This window comes from Falco punctatus (genome assembly GCF_963210335.1).
Source record: "Falco punctatus genome assembly, chromosome: 11".
Taxonomy (NCBI): Eukaryota; Metazoa; Chordata; class Aves; order Falconiformes; family Falconidae; genus Falco; species Falco punctatus.
Window position 1 is genome coordinate 34,574,797 of NC_137591.1, and position 21,695 is coordinate 34,596,491.

At 43.8% G+C, this 21,695-nt stretch overlaps 1 protein-coding gene across 4 annotated transcripts; it reads left to right on the plus strand.

The window, feature by feature from the left end:
- Positions 1 to 103: 103 nt before the first annotated feature.
- Positions 104 to 21,336, plus strand: LHX9 (LIM homeobox 9). 4 transcript variants are annotated; one of them, XM_080406494.1, is made up of 5 exons: positions 104 to 1,023; positions 2,729 to 2,931; positions 3,782 to 4,137; positions 9,289 to 9,491; positions 14,052 to 21,336. In XM_080406494.1, exons 1-5 carry the CDS (start codon positions 850 to 852, stop codon positions 14,106 to 14,108), a joined length of 993 nt encoding a protein of 330 aa, XP_080262620.1. In that variant the 5' UTR covers positions 104 to 849; the 3' UTR covers positions 14,109 to 21,336. The 4 variants fall into 4 exon arrangements, with proteins under 4 accessions (XP_080262620.1, XP_080262617.1, XP_080262618.1 ...); XM_080406491.1 differs by lacking the exon at positions 14,052 to 21,336 and adding an exon at positions 10,707 to 13,540; XM_080406492.1 differs by lacking the exon at positions 14,052 to 21,336 and adding an exon at positions 10,707 to 13,540 and having other exon boundaries at positions 3,785 to 4,137.
- The last annotated feature ends 359 nt before the right edge of the window (positions 21,337 to 21,695 follow it).

Consider the following 21,695-nt stretch of genomic DNA (forward strand, 5'->3'; position numbering starts at 1 on the left):
CCGCCTGACCGCCCCCTGTGCTGCCGCCCGGGCCCGGGGAGCGGGGAGCGGTCTGGCCGCTCCGCTCGCCCAGCTGCCCCGCCACGGCGCCCCGCTTCCCGCTTCCCGCTCCCCTTCCCGCGGCGGAGCCGGGGACAGCGGTGCCAGCCCCAGGGGCCGCGGGACGGAGCTTCCCCGGCGCGGCGCGGCCCCGGGGGGAGCGGGGCCCCCGGGCCACCCTGCCCCGCGCCGGGCGCCGTCGCCACCAACTCCCGGGACTCTGTGTTTGGGGGAGGTAATAAAGCCCACCCCACCCACCGCCCAGACCGTAATGTTTGTCACTGCTTGCCCATCACTAGGGGTTGAGAGGAGTATGACAGGTCTTTGTTGTCTGAATAAAAATCAGTGGCAGCTCAAGGGAGAGAACTCCTCCTACTAAATTATCAAAAATGGGCTGGCTTTAGTCTCTTAACAAATTGGACAGAGCTCCGGAAAGCAGCAGTCCCAAATCCAACCTACAGGCACTGGGAACTTTAAAGCAACCAGGGACTGCTGAAAATAGCACTTCTTTTTGCTTTCTTTGTATTCAAAACTATATCCTTTCCCGACCAATTCTACTGCCCCAGGTCCAAGCCTCTCCAGTCAGGAGCCCCAGCTCTCCAGAACAGTAACAGATCCTTTAGCTCGATTTTATTATTTTATTTTTAAAATTAATTATTATTACATTTTCTCCCCCTTGTTTGTTTTCTGCACATCTTCAGGAAGCCCTCGGTGCTTGTGCAAAGAGAAGCTCCTATTGCAACCTCCCTCCCTGCGCTGTGCGCCTCGGTGTAAACATTTTGGATGATCTAAAGACTCTGGGGTCTGTATATGGAAATAGTGGGGTGCAGAGCAGAAGAAAATACTTGTCCTTTCCGTCCCCCAGCCATGCTTTTCCACGGGATCTCCGGAGGCCATATCCAAGGAATCATGGAGGAGATGGAGAGGCGATCCAAGACCGAGTCCCGCCTGGCCAAAGGGGGACAGATGAACGGCCGAGAAACGGTAAGAAAGGAGCAGGCACTCTTTGAGAGGGAATCCCTGCAAGCACGGACCCGCTGCGGGACAGACCCTGGCCTTGGGGAAGAGAAAGACGCTGCCTCCCCTGCCCCTTCCCTGCCTCCCCTTGCTTGTAGAAACCCCTCCGAGGCTCCCTGTAATCCCACCCGTAGTGCTGGCTGCTCTGCTGGCCAGGCTCAGTTCTGTAGTTGTCTGATCAATGTCGTTGCGTGTGCTCTCTGGAGTAACGGGGGGGAAATATTTTCGATGGGAACAGGGGCTGCTTTTCAGCCCTTCTAGCGGAGCACTGATGCCCCTGCTCGGCCGGCTGCGGCCGCTCTGCCCCGGCCGTGCGGGGCTGCAGCCGGAGCTCCGGGGGTGCTCTCTGCTTTCCTTGCACCCCTGGCAGCTCCTCAATTAAACCGCAAACCACCACCGCTTACTTTTCGTAACCCTTTTTGGTCTGAGGTGCGGGATCGATACAACGCGGCACCGCTCCCTCCGAACGTTCTGCCCGCCGGCTCCTTTGCTGAGCAGTAGCATCTCCGCTTCCCTTAGCCAAAGGCCCAGGGTCTGCAGAAACGTGCTGCCGGGTGGCGAGGAGCCGAGTGCCACGCTGGGCGTCCTGCAGAGCCACAGCTCCTTTCTCTGACTTGTAGGGCTTCCGCCGGTCGCGCACAAGGCTCTGCACATAAAGTAACGGCCTGGAAACTGCTCTCAGGCTTTGAGATCCACGGAGTCCTTCCCCCCTTCTCTTAAATAAACTCCCGCTTTGTTATATGAGGATTTGCAATGTAAATTCAACTCGCCTTTTCAATTGTTGGGCGGGGGGGGGGGGGGGGCGGAAAGAGGGGCTAGGAGCACAACTTCAGATTGGAAAATGATTACGGAGTTGCCGCTTTAAAACAATTGCGACTTTAGAACGAGCTGTTCGAGAGGCTTTTTTCCCCCCGTTACTTTATCAGCAAACGCTGCCCCGAGTTTCAGGGCAGAGCTTTTGTCTCCGCTGTCCCTCCGACTCCCTTTGTCCCGAGCGACACTCCTCGTGGGGAGGAGATTAACGGGAACTTGCAGAAGTTTACTGCTTAAAAGATGCTAGTTTTAGCTGAAAGCAGCCTGTGCCACCTTTCTGTCCACTGCCCTGGCCGGGTGGTAAGCGTCCGTGCTCACCGGTCTTTACACCATCCACCTGTCTCCTTTCTCTTCTGTTTTACACGGCCTGGCTTTCGTTAGAGACGAGGTTTTGGCTGGGCTAAGCACGGGTGAAAATTTACGGGGAAATCGGCGCAAGCCTGCACCCTCTGCCATAAACTTTTGTTGCAGCAAAACGGTATTTGCCTACTTTAAAATGCCGCTCCTGCGGGGCGTCCAGGATTCAAACGCCCAATGTAAGGGGGAGCTGGAGGCTTCGCCCACGGTCCCGCAGGGGAGAGCAGCTCTGCTTGGCTCGCCGAGGCCTGAGCGGCTGCTGCGCCCACCGAAGTGACGTTAGATCGCTGGGAGCGCGTTAACGGGACAAACGGGAAAGCTGAACCCCGGCAAACGCTTTCCTAGGGGGGATGGTCCCGGTTGCCCCTCACGCTTCCCGCGGGGAGCAGAGGGGTCCCGGGGAGCAGTCCCTGTGTACGAGCCCCGGGCCCTGCCAGGACCCCGTCCCCCGCCCTGCCTGTCTGTCCCTGTCTCATCCCCTTGTGGTGTGGTTGTTTTGCAGAACATGCCCCCAATGAGCCCCGAGAAGCCTGCTTTGTGTGCTGGTTGTGGAGGGAAGATCTCAGACAGATATTACCTGCTGGCTGTTGACAAACAATGGCACCTCAGGTGTCTTAAGTGCTGTGAATGTAAACTGGCTTTGGAGTCAGAACTCACCTGCTTTGCCAAGGACGGCAGTATTTACTGCAAGGAGGATTACTACAGGTACAGCAACCAGTCCCCACGGGTTCAAAAGCACATCTCCTCAAAAGGCATTACGAACCGAAACGCTCTTTTCTTCACGTGAGCTTTCAAAGGTAGCTTGCCGCAGTCAGCAAGTCCTTAATCCTGGAAACGTGTCCCCTCCAAAACTCTCACACGTTTACAAACTGATAGGAGCAGCAGGGGACCCGCCGACGGGGAATGTGTGGCGGTGCACAAACAGGCGAAAGAGAAGACCTCGGGTCTCCCGCCGCTCCGCGCTTTCCCTCCGTAAATACCAGCGTAAAACCCAGCGAAAGCCCCCCCCGCCCTCAGCCTGCTGGTTCCCCGCGGGCCGGGCAGCGGGCGCGGGGGGGGGGGCGGCGGAGCCCTCGCCCTCAGGAGCCCGCCGCCCCCTGCCCAGCGTCGCCGCTGTCCCGCGGGGGGCCCGCACCGGGCACCCGCTGCCTGTGCGTTACAGCTTCCCGGGGCTCGGCTGCGGGCGGCCCCGCTTGCCTTTGCCCGAGGGCCGCGGAGCGGGGACCGGCGTGCCCCGCCGCGCCGCTCTCCGTGCGCCCGGGCGGCGGGAGGGCGCTGCGCAGGGTGCGGAGCGGACAGGTCAGCGCGGCGGAAAGTGCGCGGCCTTTGCCCCGGGACCCCGGCGCCGGCTCGCCGGTGGTGGGCCCGGAGCCAGTCCCGGCGCGGGCCGGGGGCCGCGGCCGGCAGCAGGGGCCGTGCTGGGGCCAGGGAGGGCACGACCCTGGCGGGGACCGGCGCCCCGCCGACAGCCCCTGACCGGGAGAGGAGGCGGGCGGCACCGGGGCAAGGCTGCCTTTGCCTTGCTAGGTGATGCCCACTTTTCTGTTTCCTTCAGAAGGTTCTCCGTGCAGAGATGTGCCCGCTGCCACCTTGGGATCTCAGCCTCTGAAATGGTCATGAGAGCCAGGGAGTCGGTTTATCACCTGAGCTGCTTCACCTGCACCACCTGCAACAAGACTCTGACCACAGGCGATCACTTTGGCATGAAGGACAACCTGGTTTACTGCAGGGCCCACTTCGAGTCCCTTTTGCAAGGAGAATATCCCCCTCAGCTGAGCTACACCGAGCTGGCTGCCAAGAGCGGAGGGCTGGCCCTGCCTTACTTCAACGGCACTGGCACAGTGCAGAAGGGGAGGCCCAGGAAACGAAAGAGCCCTGCCCTGGGAGTGGACATCGTCAGCTACAACTCAGGTGGGCACCGCACGCTGACCCTCGCTCCCGCGCCTCCAGCAAACGCGTTCTCGGGCTCCCTTGGCTAGGCATCCTGCTTAACCACTGGAAAATCAAACAAACAGCCCTCTGAGGGCTGGAGCGTTTGCAGGAAAGCTAACAGCAGCCCTCCTCAAAGGTTGTCTTTGCCTATCAATGTCAAACACCCAAACTTAGCCACTTCCCAGGGTAAAGAAAAAAAAAAAGAAAAAAATATCCCAGCCCTAAAACCACAGCACTCTTTCTCAATAGGAACCTCCGAGATACTGTTATCATTATTTGTATTTTAGTAGGAAAAAGCACTTCACCAGTGAGACCTCAAATTAGAAGGAACCGGGCAGATCGAGGAAAAAAAGAAATAGAATAAAGGTTAGGGTACATAGCTCCTACAATGCCAACGCAGTATGGACATAACTCGATTTAGACATTCCGTTTACAGTAATTAGTTCTTCAGGCTAAATAATTCTGTTTACTGGCACATAAACGATCAAACTGTACATCAGGCCAACGAATAAATTTTCTTCCCTGTAACTAAGCCCTAACAAATGCAGTTAAGGAGAACGGCTTCTGCTATCTCAACGGTAGGAAAGAAACAAGTGTTGCCCTGTTTTAATTACCTTCCCGAACTCCAGTCACTTAAGTGCCCAAACCGTGTCTGAACACACCGTGTTAGGGGCCAGAGGTAAAAGTTTCGGGTATGGTCGAGCAGTTTAAGCGGCGTTTCAGTAGACGGAAGAGGAAAACAGTAAGGGTAAATCCGAATTAACGAGCTACCCACTCCAAAAACTATTTCAGTGCAAGTGAAGCTCCCCACGGACGGTAAGGAGGAAAGAAGCGTCCGGGAAGCAGGAGCGGTGCAAAGGGCTTCCCCATGGAGAGCCGTTCCGGCCGGGGCAGGGGGCTTCCGGCGTGGACCGCGGCGTAGCTGCCGACCGCTGGCTGCGCCAGGGAGCCGGGAGAGGGCTCGGGGCCGCCCCTTCCAACAAACGCGGGTCGGTAAAAGTGCCCGGCTTTCGGCCCAAAGTTCTCTCCCCTCCACCCAAATTCAGCCCGCCGCCATCGAGATCCACAAGCAATCCTCCACCGCCCCTCGCCGCCCCCCATCCCTCCCCCGGCACCTCCTCTAGGGCTGCGTCTGAAACGGGCTTCAGCTGGGAACTGGGTAGCTGTGCGAGGCTATTTCATCTCCTCTGATGCGTAGACCTTGGAGCCAGGGTAATCACTGCGCTAATTGTTCCTTGTTAATTGAAGATGACATTGGAATCCCTGGCTACGGAGCGGTTTCCAATCAATGCTGAAAGCGGCTAAAGAAAAGTGAACCTGTAGCGCAGCCAGGACTCGGGCGGCGGGTCCCCTACGCCCGCTCTTCGGTCTGCGCTGTCTCTGATCGCACACCATCACCACGTTCCCCAGGCCCCTAAACGGAAATAGCTCTAGGGACAATTTATCGTTAGAATTAGGACCAGAAATCGAGGAAAAAAAAAAAAAAAAAGTTGTGGATATGATAAACACCTCTTAAACTCCAGGTCAGGACTCCAGAGAGACGTTGTTTGCGAACGCCATCGTAGTTTTTGTCTGCTAGTCTTAAAACTCTCCTTCTTTACAACAACGGGCCAGAGAGGAAATACCACTGATTCCAAATGAGATTAAAAAGCACTACCCATTAAGAAAATCCAGATCACTGCATTGAGATCTCACAATTCTCCGGGCAACGGAGAGAAAAAAAGCCCAAAACAACAAACGCTCAAGCCTGATGCTTTGGACTGGGGCTAGATGGCTGAGAAATCTGATATGTTTGGGCTGTGATATATTTTTTTTTTCTTTTAAAATATTATCTAGCAATGTCCAGGGTTGACACATGGTCCCGAGAAAATACAGTTTGCAGCCAAACCGTGCATCCGGTGCAAACGACTCCAACCCACTGCGCTCCAGACCCAGGGGGAGGAAAGCGAGTATCTAGCAATTACGAAATGAGTTGCAGTGGATGAAAACGCTTCTCGAAAGAAAAAAAATATCTTTAAGTATCTGGCAGCAGCTTTCCTGCACGCAGTTTTCATTCTGTGCCTTGTGATCCAGTAACTGCTCTTGCACGTAATCGTTTACAAAGGGCAACCGGTCCACGGAAAATGAAAGGTCGGATACATAGCTGCCGCCGTCCGAGGGAGAAGGGAGGCGGGTGGGACCCGCAGCGGGGCCCCGCAGCCCCTCCGCGGGCTCCTCCGGCCCGGCGCCCCGCAGGGCTGGCCGGGCTCCCGCAGCCCCCGCGGGGCCGATCCCGCTCCGGGCTCCCCGGCTCGGTGAGGGTCCCGCGGGGCACAGGCGCCCCTGGCCGCGCACCACCTGCCCGCGCTGGAGCGGAGCCGAGGGCCGGCAGCGCTCCGCCTCCCAGCCCGCCGCGGCTCGGCCCAGCTCTTGCGCCCGCTGTCCGGTGGGAGCCGCGCCCCAGGGTGCCCGCACCCATATGGCAAGCCACGCTAGGAAACGGGCCCAACCCTTAAACCCGAAACTCTGATTAAGCTAATAACTTCACCACGCTGAGCGTAAACACGTGTGTGCGCAAGCGACCCGGCAGTACCTGGCTCGGACTGGTGCGCGCGTTCTGCTGCGGGGGGCTGAGCACAGGGCCAGAACGGAAAATCAGATTCTGCTGCCGGGTCTACAACAGGGTTTTTAGTCTCTGTTTTGTTTAGTAGTTTAATTTCTGTTTCTCGGCTCCTCGGTTGTAAAGTGGAAACACAACGATAAATAACTCAAAACGTTATGAGGTAAAAGCCATTCATACTTGTGAGCTGTCTGGAATGAATGTGAAAAATGGAAGAAACTATTCAAAAGTACTTAAAAACATTCAAGGCTTTCTCTATATTACCTCTTATATCATAGAATTAATATGTAATTTGAGGGAAACTGTGTTGACTTACAGCCCACAGGATATAGAAATGAGATGGTGAAGAAGATAGGAAAATATTTTACGCAGCTGTTGCTCAAAGACCTGTTTACTTATTTCATTATATATGTCTCCGTGTGTATGTGTGTGTGTGTGAAAAACTACGAAGAGTCCAGCTGAAGAATTCTTGGCAATAAAAAGCAAACTGTTCTAGCTCTTTCCAAAGCAAAATTAAACAACCCCCCAGTCCCGCTGCAAAGAAATGAGCAATAATGTCTTGCCTGATTTTTTGCTTCCCCTTAGTTCTCCAGGCGATAGTGTAAAACTCTGCTCTGTGAGGTGGCCAAACCACATAATGCTGTTTCACTCATGTAAAACAGAGAATGAGCTAATCACTGTATAAACTAGGATTGTCTGAGGATGCTTGGAGCCCTCTTCCTGTTTTCTCTTGAAAATAAAAGCCAAAATAAAGTAGATCACAGACAGAAAAGTAGATCACAGAAACAAAGGCAGTAAGCAGGACAGAGGGAGCCCAAGGAAGTTTGCTTTGCTGCTGTAAACCTGAGTGACCCAAAGAAAACTACACAAACAAACAGCTTGCAACCCTCTGAAGTAAAACCTGAGGACTGAAGTCTGGTACTCTGATTTATGTCAGCTCATAAGTTACGGCCCACGTAGTTTGACTGAAGGCAGTGGGATTGCTTGTGAAAACAAGGAGTAAATACAATCCAAATCTGGTCTGAAATTGTTTTAAAGGCAATTTTCAACTCCTGGTATTTTCAGAAGTGTCAGCTTACTTTGAAAGTGCAGATACTTCTTACCAAGACTAGAAGCGAATCTAGCTGTAATTAAATATTCACCTGATTATCTGTCAAAGTGTTGTCTTACTGGCGTCTGTTCATGTTGACTTGTCTTACAGTTCAAAAGAGAAAACACCTTCAAGAAGCTTTTTATTTTCTCCTGGTTTCAAGTTGCTTTGACTCTGTTTTTAGCACTGTCAGCATCAGTCTCTGCATTGTGTGCTCCCCCTCTTTCACCTTCTCCCTCCCCCTTCCTTTTTATTTTTTGAGAAGTAGGGATCAACTAGGCCTAGTAAATAATCCAATAACTATGGCAAAGCAGTTAAAAAATGCAAACGAGCAACTAATGAAACTTGGTCTAGTTTACAGGCATTCTGAAACATTTTTAATTAGCTGTTCTTTAATTAATATTCCCTGCTATGATGACATCATTAATTTTCTCTTGTGTGACTGACCTATCTCTATAAAATGAGATCCTATAAATTGGTAACCCCCCTTTTTTTTTAAGATGAAAAGAAAAATATAGATGCCTGTCTTGCTTTTTTTTGCCAATACTGTTATTATTTTCCCCAATATAAAGTAATGATGCCATGGTTCCTGAACAGCTGCAAGTCTTGTGTACGTTCACACCCATAAAAGTGTAATCAGAAACAAATTCATCTTTGAGAGACACTTTGAAAATCCTGATTCAGGGAAAGCAGGGAAATTCTCTTAAAGTTTTGAGCCACTAGCTGGTTGCTCACAGAAACGTCCTAAATCAGTACCAACTAAGAGCTACTGCTGATTTGGATTGAGTTTGAGGGACTGAATCAAGCCTTGATGCAACTGCTTTCTAGACATGGTTTACAGATGAAGGTCTTTGAGCAGCTCATATAAACTCCCAGGCAGAGTCCAAAAGCATTTATTTTATTGGCAAAAACCCACTAGATTTCATGCTTTCTTGATGAACTGTCATAACAAACTTTCCTGCTGTACATCTCCTTTTATAGGTGCTTGTGACTTAGGGAAAAAGTCAGGAACATTCAAAATGCTGGTTTGACCTTTATGCTTCTCTCAAGCTAAGAGTGTTTCAATGAGTGAGATTTCAAAATCTGAATGAGATTTCAAATGACTCTTTCAGCGCCCAAAGCAAAACCATCACCACAGGGAAAATAATTGTTTGAAAATAAATGCCAAAGGAGAGAGAACTTTCTAAGTCTGCCCTTAGTAGGTACAGGCCCAGGGGACATAGCATGTTTTAAGAATAGGAAAAGGTAATCTTCTGGATCTTTTTTGTCTTATTTAATAACCACATCATACTTGCACCATCTTAGCCCTTCCCTTTTTCCTTCCTTTCTCACTTGTTTCCTTCCTTCCAAACAGTACATGACTCAAGATTTCTGCCTTGATTTGTTTATCCTACACAATGCATAGCCACTAACACCTTGTTTCATTTTGTTCATTGACCAGGTTGTAATGAGAATGAGGCAGATCACCTGGACAGAGACCAGCAGCCTTATCCCCCATCCCAGAAGACAAAGCGCATGCGCACCTCCTTCAAACACCACCAGCTTCGTACCATGAAGTCCTACTTTGCTATCAACCACAACCCAGATGCCAAGGACCTCAAGCAGCTTGCCCAGAAAACAGGCCTGACCAAGAGAGTTCTGCAGGTAAGAAGCCACATCACAGGCTTGACAGAATTTTCCCCTACCCCTGCCAGTCAATAGCATTTCCCTTATGTGTAATGGTAGCAATGCATGTAGAAACACTTCTGCTAGGTGTGTCCCTAGTGGGTGTGCAGAGGGGTAAGGTATTACATGGCAGGAGTGCTGAATGTATGCCCTACCACTCCAAGGCAGCCAAATACTAAAATGTGATTTGTAATTAGTGACAGCCTCAACGTGAGGAAACCAACTCCAGAGTCTACCAGCCCAGTAGATATCCTGGGACCTGTAGTCTCTCTGTGGTGACCTTATTAAGGGTAGAGGTAGCCAATCTACTGATTTTATACACACTGGGTGAAGCCTTTGGGCTCCCCTGAAGTTGTTAATGTGGCCCCTCAGTGAGCAGATCCCCCAATGTGTAGGAAGCAAGATTTCACCAATATGATCCTCCAAGACCAGCCGGCTCCCTTTCCCAATGCCTGTCAGACAACTGTTACCTTAATGGCCCCACACAGTAAAAAGTCACTTCCCTGTGAAGGACAGCCTAGTGAATTACCTTTAAAAAAATCCCTATATGATGTGTGCTAGTTCCGTGAAGGTAAAGCGAGGTGTGTATTATATGCAGAGTGCCAAAGAAGGGCAGTGATCGAGGTAGGAAAATCTATTAGCAGCAATTCCTTGTCTGTGTTACATGTCACCTAAAACATTTTCAGTGAACCTTACAGAACAGAAAGACTAGGTTACCCATATCAACAATCTGTGTGATAGGGATGGTGTAATTACCGCTCCTTCTTCAGTCTTTTAAAATGATGAAGGCAAACTTTCAGCCTTGGCAAAAATCTGCTCATTCACCCCTTCCCTCGATCTTTATCACGTGTCTTGACCCCAAACCGACACAACTTAAGAATACACTACATGGCCATTAAGAAAGTTGCTTTCTTTGGGTGAGTGACCGAGCAGATTTTTCTTAAGGCTGCTCTATGAGGTCTGCACACCAGGCTGCAACGTACTGGTGAGCACCTGTAGCACTGGGCCTCGTACACAGGGTCCCACCTGTGAAAGAGCCGGTTCCACCAGCAGTAAATGAATCTATAGAGTGACTTAGGTGACTTGCCACACAAAAACAAACATCAAAAAATGACATAAAAGCAAGAACAAAAGACAAAAATAAGCAAAGCGAAACAAGCATCGGTAAAGAAATCAATTGGGATTGGTTTGCAGGTTTGGTTTCAAAACGCAAGAGCCAAATTCAGAAGGAACCTTTTGCGGCAGGAGAATGGGGGTGTCGATAAAGCTGATGGCACCTCACTTCCGGCACCGCCCTCAGCAGACAGCGGCGCACTCACTCCACCCGGCACTGCGACCACTTTAACAGACCTGACCAATCCCACTATCACTGTAGTGACATCAGTGACCTCTAACTTGGACAGCCACGAATCCGGGAGCCCCTCACAAACTACCTTAACGAACCTTTTCTAACAGTTCAGTTTTTTTTTTTTTTTGTTTTTTTTTTAATTCTTACTCTTCTTCTTTATTATTATTATTATAATATTATTATTATTATTAATTTTTTATTATTTTCAAGCCTTTTTTTTTTTTTAATAACAAACCCACAAAATATTTGGGAAGATAAACAGCTTGATGTGTAGCATCTGCAGCCACTTGGCAAATGAGTTTGAAGTAATATGTTGCTATAATAAATGAACATTTGCTGTTGTTAAATTGTACTCAATTTTTAAAAATTCTTCAAAAACTGAAGAGAAGGTTATGAATCATTCTAGTAAGTGCCTCTTAAAATTGTATGTTACTTATTTCCAGAACCTTGAAAAAAAATATTACTACCGCAAAAAAAACCCCAACCAGATTGTTTTCCTTCCTTGATAACCAGGTAAAAATCAGTTTAATTATATCCAAAACAATGCTGCTTCAGGATTTTATGTTCATTTACAGCATTTAGGAACCCCAAATTTAATTTTATTTTTATAATGCATCTAAAAGTTTTGTATGTGGGGTTTTTGGTTTTGTTTTTTTAAGATGTTGGAAAATAAATACAAACTGAATTAAACTAATAATTGAAATAGTCAGACTGGAAGTGCCAGTGCTTTTTCCTAATGCATTAGCCACAAGCCTGATCCTCCCTGAGCCCCAGGGAGTGTCACTGGGATAGCTAAATGCTCCTCTGCCAGTTCGTCCCCGGCTGGGATGTCCTTAGCCACCGCTGAAAGCTGTGCCTGGATGGAGGGCTCGGAGAGAGAGACCCCGTGACGAGAGTGCTGGTGGTTAGGGATGGCAGGATCAGGCTGTGGGTCTCCAAACTTGTGCCTGTACATTAAGGAGGCAAGATCTGGAAAAGACCCTCCAGAATTACCTCACACTTATTACAATATTATTAAAGTAAACCCAACAGAATAACAAATGAAGGGTCCTGCTGGTCTGAAATATCACACAGGGAGGGTTTTTCATTTTTGTCTGTCAAGCAGCTCTGATTTGGAATTAAAAAAAAAAAGGTGCGGTTTGCTACATGGCCTTGTTGGCATACCATTAAAGCAAACAGGATGTTGCCCAGCTACCTTAGTGAGCACAAAAAATAATTTCCAAGAAGATGTATGCACGTGTAGTGTTAAAATGAGGTTTTGATAAATCATACTTTTTTTCAGGGAAAATGGAAATAAGCAAAATATACTTGATTAAGATGTTTAAGGAAAATTATTTCAGTACGTTTTACACATTACTATTTTTCATTTACTTTAGATGTTTCCTGAGATTATATCAGACACTTTGTTTAACACATGAAATTAAAATCTTTAGTTCATTAATATCTCTAATATAGACTTTAACTCTTTAAACTTTGTATAAAAGAAAAAAAATGTTAGCAAAAATTCTTACAAAAATGGGAATTGGCAGTAAATAATTTTAAAGCAGATAAACTCAGAAGCCTTGTGGATGCTGATCTGAATACATTTCTTAGTTTACAGTAGGATCTTTCTTTTTTTTAATTTTATTTAAGCTAAAAGTCTGAATGGTCTGGGCAGTGGTGAATGTTCATCTGTATCCTTTTATCGTAGTTGAACACCAATTAGATTGTGGAGAGTCTCAGAAACAAAACCGAACAAAAACCAGTCAAGATCTATGTCTTGTTTTAGTGGATTGTTAAGAATAACTTTGCACATATACCCCACTTTTTATACACCATCAAATCTCTTTTTTGGTGGTCAAAATGGCTATTTAATATATTTTAAAGGTGTCCTTTCTGGCTGTATAAATGTGTGGTTACATATTGACAGTTCACTGCCCACATTAAAGTGCATTATTGTAATTTTTGCTCAGGGTTTTTAGAAAATTAGCACAGAAAAGTAGCTTATTTTTTAAAAAAAGATGATGGAAGAGATGTTAACACTGTAATAGAAGAAAGGTGTGTTTGCCATTATATATTTAGCAAGTATGGTTATCATCTTCTATGGATATTAAATCTTGACTTTTCCTATTTCTATTACCTTATGGGCATTTACCACTAACCAGACCAAACGACCTTGGTAAGGCTGAGATCTTTATTAATACACTTTTACAGGTAAAAATATTGATACTTATAAATTTTGTTCTTTGACAGAACAATATATGGTACTAGAGATCTACTTTATTAAGTAGACTAATTAAAACTCAGTTCTACTATGTGCCTTATGATATACCTTGGGAGTAAGTTTGTGAAAAATCAGGATATATGTGTTGTTTGTTAAATTAACTGTTTTAAGCCCTTTTGACACCTCACTAGTTTTGTACTGTTTTACCTCTTATTTCTGAAACTCTTTTTATGGTGTATCCTGTTAGAGGGGACAAACATGTCATAGAAAGCAGTTGTGCACTCTTTCAGATATAGTTGATAAATCCAATAATCTTATATATTGAGCTTCGTGTTTATAGTACAGTAAGTGGTCTAGCAAAATTGTCCATGTTTCTTTGTTTATTGATAAATGCATTGTATAGAAACTATTTCCCCTAAATATTTATGGACCAAACAATTGTGATATATCCTATTAAATTTGTGTGAATAAACCATTTTGAATCTAAGGAGTTTTATTTCCCATCAGTTTTTTTTATTTATTTGTGTTTTTGTTTTTGGTTTTTTTTTTTTTTTTTTTTTTTTTAAATTTAAATCCTACATGTACCAGTGTGTCTCTTTGCTTTTATGGTACCTGTGAACAATTGGTATTAAACACGGAAACAGAGCCTTTTAAATATTTTGAAATATGGTTCCTTCTTAGGTTTTCAATTTCTTCATATTCAATGTATATGCTACTGCTGGTGCAATTTAGATTTTAGCCTTTTAACCTCCTTTTTTGAACATGCAAAGTAATGCCCCACTGATTTGATAATGAAACCCTCTATTAGACTGCTAAAAAAGCCAGAAAACTAGCAGCTAAAGTAATTGCATGACAAATATAACCTAAATAGTATGATGAAATGAATCAAGATTTAATGCTAGGTATATTGAGCACAAAATAGAATTGCAGACCCCGAAAAGCCAGGTTGCTCTGTAGTTTAATAAATTGTCACTATGATTTCTTTCAGGGAGAACAAATCATGGGGCATTACAGCCAAACATCCCGACGTTTGAAAATTCCCTAAAGTATTAAAAGAAGGGGAAAAGTTTGATCGGAAATCCACTGCAGTGAAGACAAAGACAATATTAGGTTATGATAATCATACATTTAAAAATCTATTGAGCCAAAAAATAAAAATAAAAGACTTGATGTCATTTCCTGAATGTTAACAAAACATGTTATTTTATGGTGTCTAATTAACAGAAATGAAAGCTTCAACAAATTGTGTGGTATTAAAAACAAATTTAGATAAACTATGTATAAAACCAGAGCAACCTGGCAGCAATCTACCCAGCCCATATTCGAAGAAAACTTTACGTTAAAAAAAAATCACATTTGTCAAGCACAAGTACTTGTAAATTAAAATCTGAGTGCATTCATTCCACTTGCTTGCTAATGTGTACTAGTCATATCTGTTAAATGGATTTTTGTAAATTCAAAGAGAACTTTTCACTCATTCGAGATCATAGGAATCAAAACCCAGTAACTTTAGTACTATTGTTTCTGAATACGTTTTTTTTAAATGAGACAAATCTGCATGCACTTTTCCATCTGTCACATATAGTGTACATTTCTGTATGATGAAATTCTCTTTGATGTTTCTTGTATAATAGCTTTCATTAATAAACATTTTATTTGATGCAAACATAGTTAACTTTATGTAAACACATAGCTAATTGTTCCAACTAATTTAAACTTTTGAAAAGAAGCAGTACAGTGCAGTTCCAATATGTTATATATATCTAAAATCAAAAAGAATGAGGTAGCAATACTGTTGCAAAGCGTAAAATTATTTCTTTTGGTGTTAACTTTTTAATTTTTTAACTTCTCGTATAAAAATGACATGTTTTAAAAAAAATTCCCATCAGCATCAACAATAAAACAATCCCCAAATTATTCATCAATATAAGAAAACATAAGCAGTACAGTATGTAAAATCCTCAATGACTTTTAGAGTACAAGGATATAATTTGTAGATCCCTGAGCTGTTTACATGGTCACTATGCAATGAGCAAGTATGGTACAATAAGTTGGTCCTAAGATTCCCAGTCCAAATCACAGATGATTTTTACAAGCCAACAAGCAAGTGTAACAATAACCAATTCTTAATAATGAGGTTTTGTAACTGTTAAGCAACTATTTGCAGAAAGTTTTTTAAAAATATATTATTCCTATTTAGCTGTATAGCCAAAGCGTATGTTAAACAAATTAACATATAAAAGACTTGCCAGAAAATCTTTCATTAAGATGACATTTTTATTATATACTAATGAACCCTATGTAAACAATGTAACTTTTATGAATGATGGACATTAAATATTTCACTTACATGTATCCTCAGCATTTTGCATGTTTTCTTAAACTTTTCCAGTTTCTGAATTTTTAAAAAAACCCCCATACAATTATTAACAACATAACACAAAGTTATGCACAGATTACTGCAGCAATCTCTGGAAACTGGTAACCAAGAGTGTTCTAACAGCAATAAAAAGGTATCATTTATTGGTGGCAATTATGGGAAGCATTGTTTAAACAACAGTTTTATAGTATGTTGTAAAGTTCTATTGAAAAAGGTTAGCATGGTGGATTTAATTCAAATCAGCTTGATCAGAAATTTAAGCTTATTGTGAAATTCTTAAACTGAGCCTTATGCGTGTTTATTACTGCAGAAAGTAAGTAAATGTAGGAAAGCAATTATTTGTGTCACAGCCATAATGTGGTTTCCCCCTGTTGTCCATAGGAAAATATTACAAACATTAATTATTCAAATCAGTAAAGAACTTGGTGGTTTTTATGGCCAAGAAAAAAACTATTTACTATGCTTTTTCATTTGTAAATCACTGCATTCTTTAATAAGTTGGATTCCTTCTCCCCCTGATTTAATACTTACAGGCATATTTCTGTTATATATTATTGTCCATGGGCTGCTTTTTTCACCTCATTTAAATTAGAAAAATATATTAATTAAATAGTTTTGGTGAAATACTAGCTCCATTGAAGTCAATGGCAAGATCATCACTGATTAAAGGCAAAACTGGATTTTATTTCTCTGTGTCTGGTTAGAGACTTTGAGGTTTGATTTTTCTCAACAACACTCACTATTCTTTGTCTGGAGATAGTCCTGCACATAGTGCTCTGATTGATCTGACTAGTTGCATTAGCCAATCCAAATTTTTTGAAAGATAAAGAGCTGTCTCTTACGTTGAGAGAGTAAACATATTGAAACGACAGCATTATATAAGAAAGAAAGAAAGGATTTCAGACAAGATTTGAGAGAATGCAAGACAAATGTAGGTTTTCAGGACTGTTGTAAGTGAGAAATATGTTGGGGGTCTTCCTGGTGGATACATATCCACATTAGATGCAGCATTTCTTTGCACTCTTGGTCTTGAAAAAGAAGTCAAATTGTGCAGTCCTAGAACATAAGATGTTCTCAGAATTACTCGCCAGAGAAACGGCTTGCAGGACCAGGTCAAGCGACAGAAGGCTGACACTGCAGCCCACTGAAACTGGTGAATATTCTCTCTCTGATTCTGTGGGCTTTGAGCCAGGAGCGGAGTGAACATGGAGATTAAATTACTCTCTTGTCTCTAAAGAAATCATAACCTTCAGAATGAGACAGGATATATAGGACAGCCACGTCACTCTGTGCTTTGGACTTCATTCTTCAGAGCTGCTAATCCAAGCACCTGGCACATGCATTAAATTGACTTAAAAATATTTCTTCCTCCTTCACCCAAACACAAGACACAAATTATACTACTGGAATTTCCAGAAGCTACTATAGTGTTGGAGACTTTATTCAGTTATTCTGCAATGTTGAACAATTCTTCTGCTTTTCTCACTTGACACAGACTTATCTCGGCATATACCTATATACATATCCTTGTCTTGCCTTCAGATAACCAGTACTTTCATATTTATTTAAGTCATTCAAACCTATAGGAAGCAATTCTCCATGCTTACACTTTCTAGCAAAGGCAGTTGTCATAATTTTTGCTTTGATACTCCTGTACAGTAAAACATTTTTCCAGAGTAGTTTTTATGTTATGAATTTATACTTTTGTATGTTTTTTTCTTTTCATAGCTTTGGACCAAAAAAAATGTAGTGCTTGAAACATCTAAGTGTACAGATTATTTTGCCAGCTTTTCCTGTATTATCTAGGAAAATAAATCTACTACGATCATTGAATTAATGGCTTGCATGTTACTATAGGAGTATTCCCTTCTACAAATTGATTTTATAATAACAAATGATATAAAATACATTCAATTCTAATATTAACTAATATGATTAATATTAGAAATGATAGCTTTTTAGCTGCAATAATTTCTGGCTCAAATGCGCTTCTGTTTCTGGAAATGGGATTGAGAGCAAGCATCCTTTGAGATTTCTGGTATTTGCTACTGCTAGGAGCAGAGGGCTAGACTGAAGGTCTGGTCTAGCTTGAAAATAATCAGTGTTCTTTTCCAGTTTGCCCGCTTTTCAAATTGGACTTTAACAGAAGATAAAAATACTGCCAATAATTATTTTACTGCTAGAAAATAAAAGTTAGAAATGCTTCCCTTTTGCACTTCAGTTACACACTTCGATACAGATTTCTGAGTCTGAACAGATGCAGTGTTTTGAATCTGTGAGACAGCTGCATATAGAAATAAATAACAAGGGAAGGAACAAGCTAAGAAATGGTTATCAGACTGCAAATATAAGCAGTGACTGGGAGAGATGTAGTGGTTTTCTATTTATCATCCTATGAATAATATTTCACCATTTTCCTTGAGGAATTTGGACTTACCTGAGAGTAAATGATCAAGTAGCTTTCTTTTGCCACATGCATCTTGATCCCACAAGCGAGACGTAATACATAAAGATCTGTAAAAAGAATTTTTCAGCAATAATTATCTAGCAAAATAAGAAAATGTTGCCCAATATCCTAAAATCAGTAAAATAAAATACAACATCAGGAAAGCTGAGAGCACTGATTACTGTTATATCACAAGACATAAACATATACAGGCTCATGATTTCTGTTTAATTTGTAGAGGATAATTAACTTTACCAAACAAATACATATCCCATCACAACAAAGAATCATTAATGTAGTGCCAGTAGGGACAGTAAGATAGGTTTAGAAAGTAACCAACTTGGCAGCTTAGAGGTGAATATTTTTATTTGCAAAGATACTTGCATAATCACTGTTCAGGCTGTGGCCACAAGTGTTAGACAATACCTCTCATTTTCTTTTCTGGCTGGCCAGCAGAGTATTTTTTGACTTTATAAGAAAAAGTGGGCTACAGAAAAGAAAGTTAAATGGACACTGTAAAGTACATGAATAGGATTGTGTGCCTTTTATGTGCCTGCTAGCACATTTGATATAAAGTGCTGCTGCACTGAGGCTCTGAAAATCAGTCTTAAAGAAGCTATTGCTTTCTTTCTGCTTTTTTTTTTTTATTTGAAGGTGCCTTGCTTCTTATATACGAAGTTACCTAGACAGCTGTAAATAAATTAGCTGAAGTGATTTCCTATCCCATTGTCTCAAAACTTTTCTTAATAATCAAACCCTTGGACAAATACACTTTTTGTGAATCTGTCTGGAGCAAATTAAGAAGCTAGAGCTGCTGCTGTTCATTACAAACTATTAGAAATAGTTTATCTGCCCAGAGTGCTTTCCACACACAGCAATGGTAGAACTGTCCTGAGGGAATCAATTTCTTCTGCTATTTAAACTGTAACAGAGCACTAACATGACGCTAAATATATAGTAATCAGTGCTTCAAAACACTAATTTTAAACCACTGCTTGTGTTGTGGATGGACCTAAATCCAGAGGCTCTCCAAATCACAATTTACCACTAAATCAATATCATTAAAAGACTATATGACTTGGAGTTCTCAGATCTTTTATAAATAACATCCAGATCCTGAGATCTTTTTGCCCCATTGTATCATAACGGCAACAGATTAAAACTGTCTAAAGGCAACCTATTTCCAGAATGGACTGTTGAATTCTGGTGAAAACAGTAGCTTTTTGATTAAATTTCCTTGATTTCCTCATTTGTTTCTGACACAGAAAAGTAGTCTTTTAATGGGCTATTAGACTTTTTGGTCTTTAGCAAAACTGAAAAATGAAGTAATGCATACCAAGAGTGAAAAAACAATTTTACAGAACTAAGATTCAGTTCAGAACAGTTCTAAAAATATCTAGAGGGGTTTTTTTTTGTTGTTGTTTCTTTGTTTCTGGAAACTAAAAGTAACAGGGAAAACCATTTTTTGGAAACATGCTCTCCAATAACTACTTTCCGAAGGCCCCTCTTTTCGGCCTCTGAAGCATTTTGCTATAAAATGAAATAATATTTCATTACAAAAACCTTACTTCAAGCAAGCCAGTTTCTTTTGCTACTTTATTTCAGTACCTTTGAATGTTTTGTTTCCTTTGTGTCATTTTTGCCCGTGTAAAGCCAGTCCGTGCAGGATGGCACCGCCAGCCTTACCGGCACAGCGCGCGCCTGTCTGTGAGATCCCTCACCGGTATAAACCCTAGGGCTGAACACACCTTACTTCTGGCTGCTTCCCTCACGAAGCCTTTACTCCTTTTGTTAATTCTCAGGCCTCTGTGGTCTGTGGCACCAGCCACAGGCCTGCTGGGCAGAGGGCCCCAATGCACCCTGACCAGCCCCGCCTGGGCCCTCGCCGCCGGTGGCCCAGGGCGCCATTGGAGCTCGACCCTGAGGCCCTGCTCCCGCCTGAGCTGCGCTGTACTGCAGCCTGCCCCCAGCCGGGCTGCTGCAGGGCCCGGTGCCATCCCTGTGGACTCAGGATGGTGGGCTTTTGGTAAGAAAGGAATACTTCATGGTTTGGTTTGGTTTGGTTTTTTTCTTCCCCCCTGTTCCCCCCCCCCCCCTTCCCGCCCCTCATGGTTCTGTTTTGCAGCTGGGGTTCCTCTGCCCTTCCTCCCAGGACAGTGCTAAGGACACCTGTTTAAGTAAGTTGCTTAGAAAATAAAAGCTGGAACAAGATCCTGGCCCTCAAGGTGCTGGTCAGCCGGTGTGGTGCTCTCCCCGGCATGGGGCTGTGGGCTGTGCGGGAGGCAGCCCCGCCAGCACCTTCCCTCCCGCGCCCATCCTGCCCTCCAGCAGCCTGAAGCCGCTTTTTGGGAGGGGAAGGTGTAGTAGGCCTGGGAGCCTTGGGTGGAGGAAGGGATGAAACTTCTACCCCAGCACTTGGGGCAAACGTGTTCTGGCTTCGGAGCTGTTAGGTGAAAAGCAAAATCCGGATGTTTCTGTATGCTGAGCCTGCCTGGTGACGTCTGCTGCAGGAATTCAGCAGGGCTGCTGGCCTGGCACCCTCCCATGCAATGTGCTATAATGCTAATGAGCAGCAGAACCCTGATAAGAAAAACTGATTTAAGCTCCTTTTCCTACTTCCAGCTTGCATCCATACACTATGATCCTGGTTGTGGAAACATGTATGCATGTCTTTAACTTTCTTATCCTGTGTGATACCACTGAAATGTATTTAAATGGAATTATTTGCAGTACTCAACTGGAGGCATAAACCAATAAAATCAGTTTAGTGCATAGTTTATACCAACTCTGTTTCCTTCTGAAGATTTTCAGGTATGTTATTAGAACACTAGTGAACTAACCCTATAGCTGCTGATTTTTACCTTGTTTGCTGTTAGTTGCTTGTATTTGCTTCAAAATTAGCATTAGAACAAATGGAAGCAGTTGCATTAATGGTCAAGAGTCCAAATGGTCAAAGGATGAAATGATAATTTTAATATTTTGCAAATATGTCACTGCCATATATGAAATACATTCTGCACATATGTTATTAATTTGCTGATTGGCATGGAATAAAAAGACCTACTTTTGGTATTTCAGGTTACAACAGATGTTATTTCTTCTATGCTTCCAAATTATGATACTTAATATTCAGCACAACTTAAAAGTAGCTATATGAGAGACAGAGGCAGCAATAAAACATGCCCAGATTTTGTTTTTTGCTGCCAATGTATAAATACAAACCACTGGGGTTTTTAGTTTGTGTCTGAGCTGTGAGGAGGATAAGCAAAAACCAGCCTGGGCAGCTCTTAGATAGTTGTGGACAAAAGTTGTTTCAAACTCAAGCCAATATTTCTAGGCTTTTTTGATCGTGATTTCCTTGCTCACAAGTGAAAGTGGTTTCATGCTCCTTCCCTTTAGGTAAAAACATGCAGGCAACCCAAAGACTGAAGAGGAAAGGGAAGCAGAGTCCAAACCATGCTAACAGCGTTTAAACCCCAGTTCCACCCTCTGCACGCAGTTCCACGTGGTCACCTCAGTAGGATAATAGTTTGCCCAGAGCATAAATCCCCTTGTGTGGTGACTGTTAATTGACTCTGACTGTAAAATGCAGCGAGAGCAAACGCATTGGTGGGAACACGTGCCGGTATCTGCATCACTGCTCCCCTGCTCAGCACGGATGCTGACATGTGTCAGAACAGGGGCTGCCATTTCCTCTGGCTAATAGGGGAGTATGTCCTGGGGTGGTTCCTCACCTATAGTGCTAATGGCTGTCCTATTCAGAGAGGTTTCTCTTCAGACGCTCCAGAAAGCTCTTGTTATTCTCC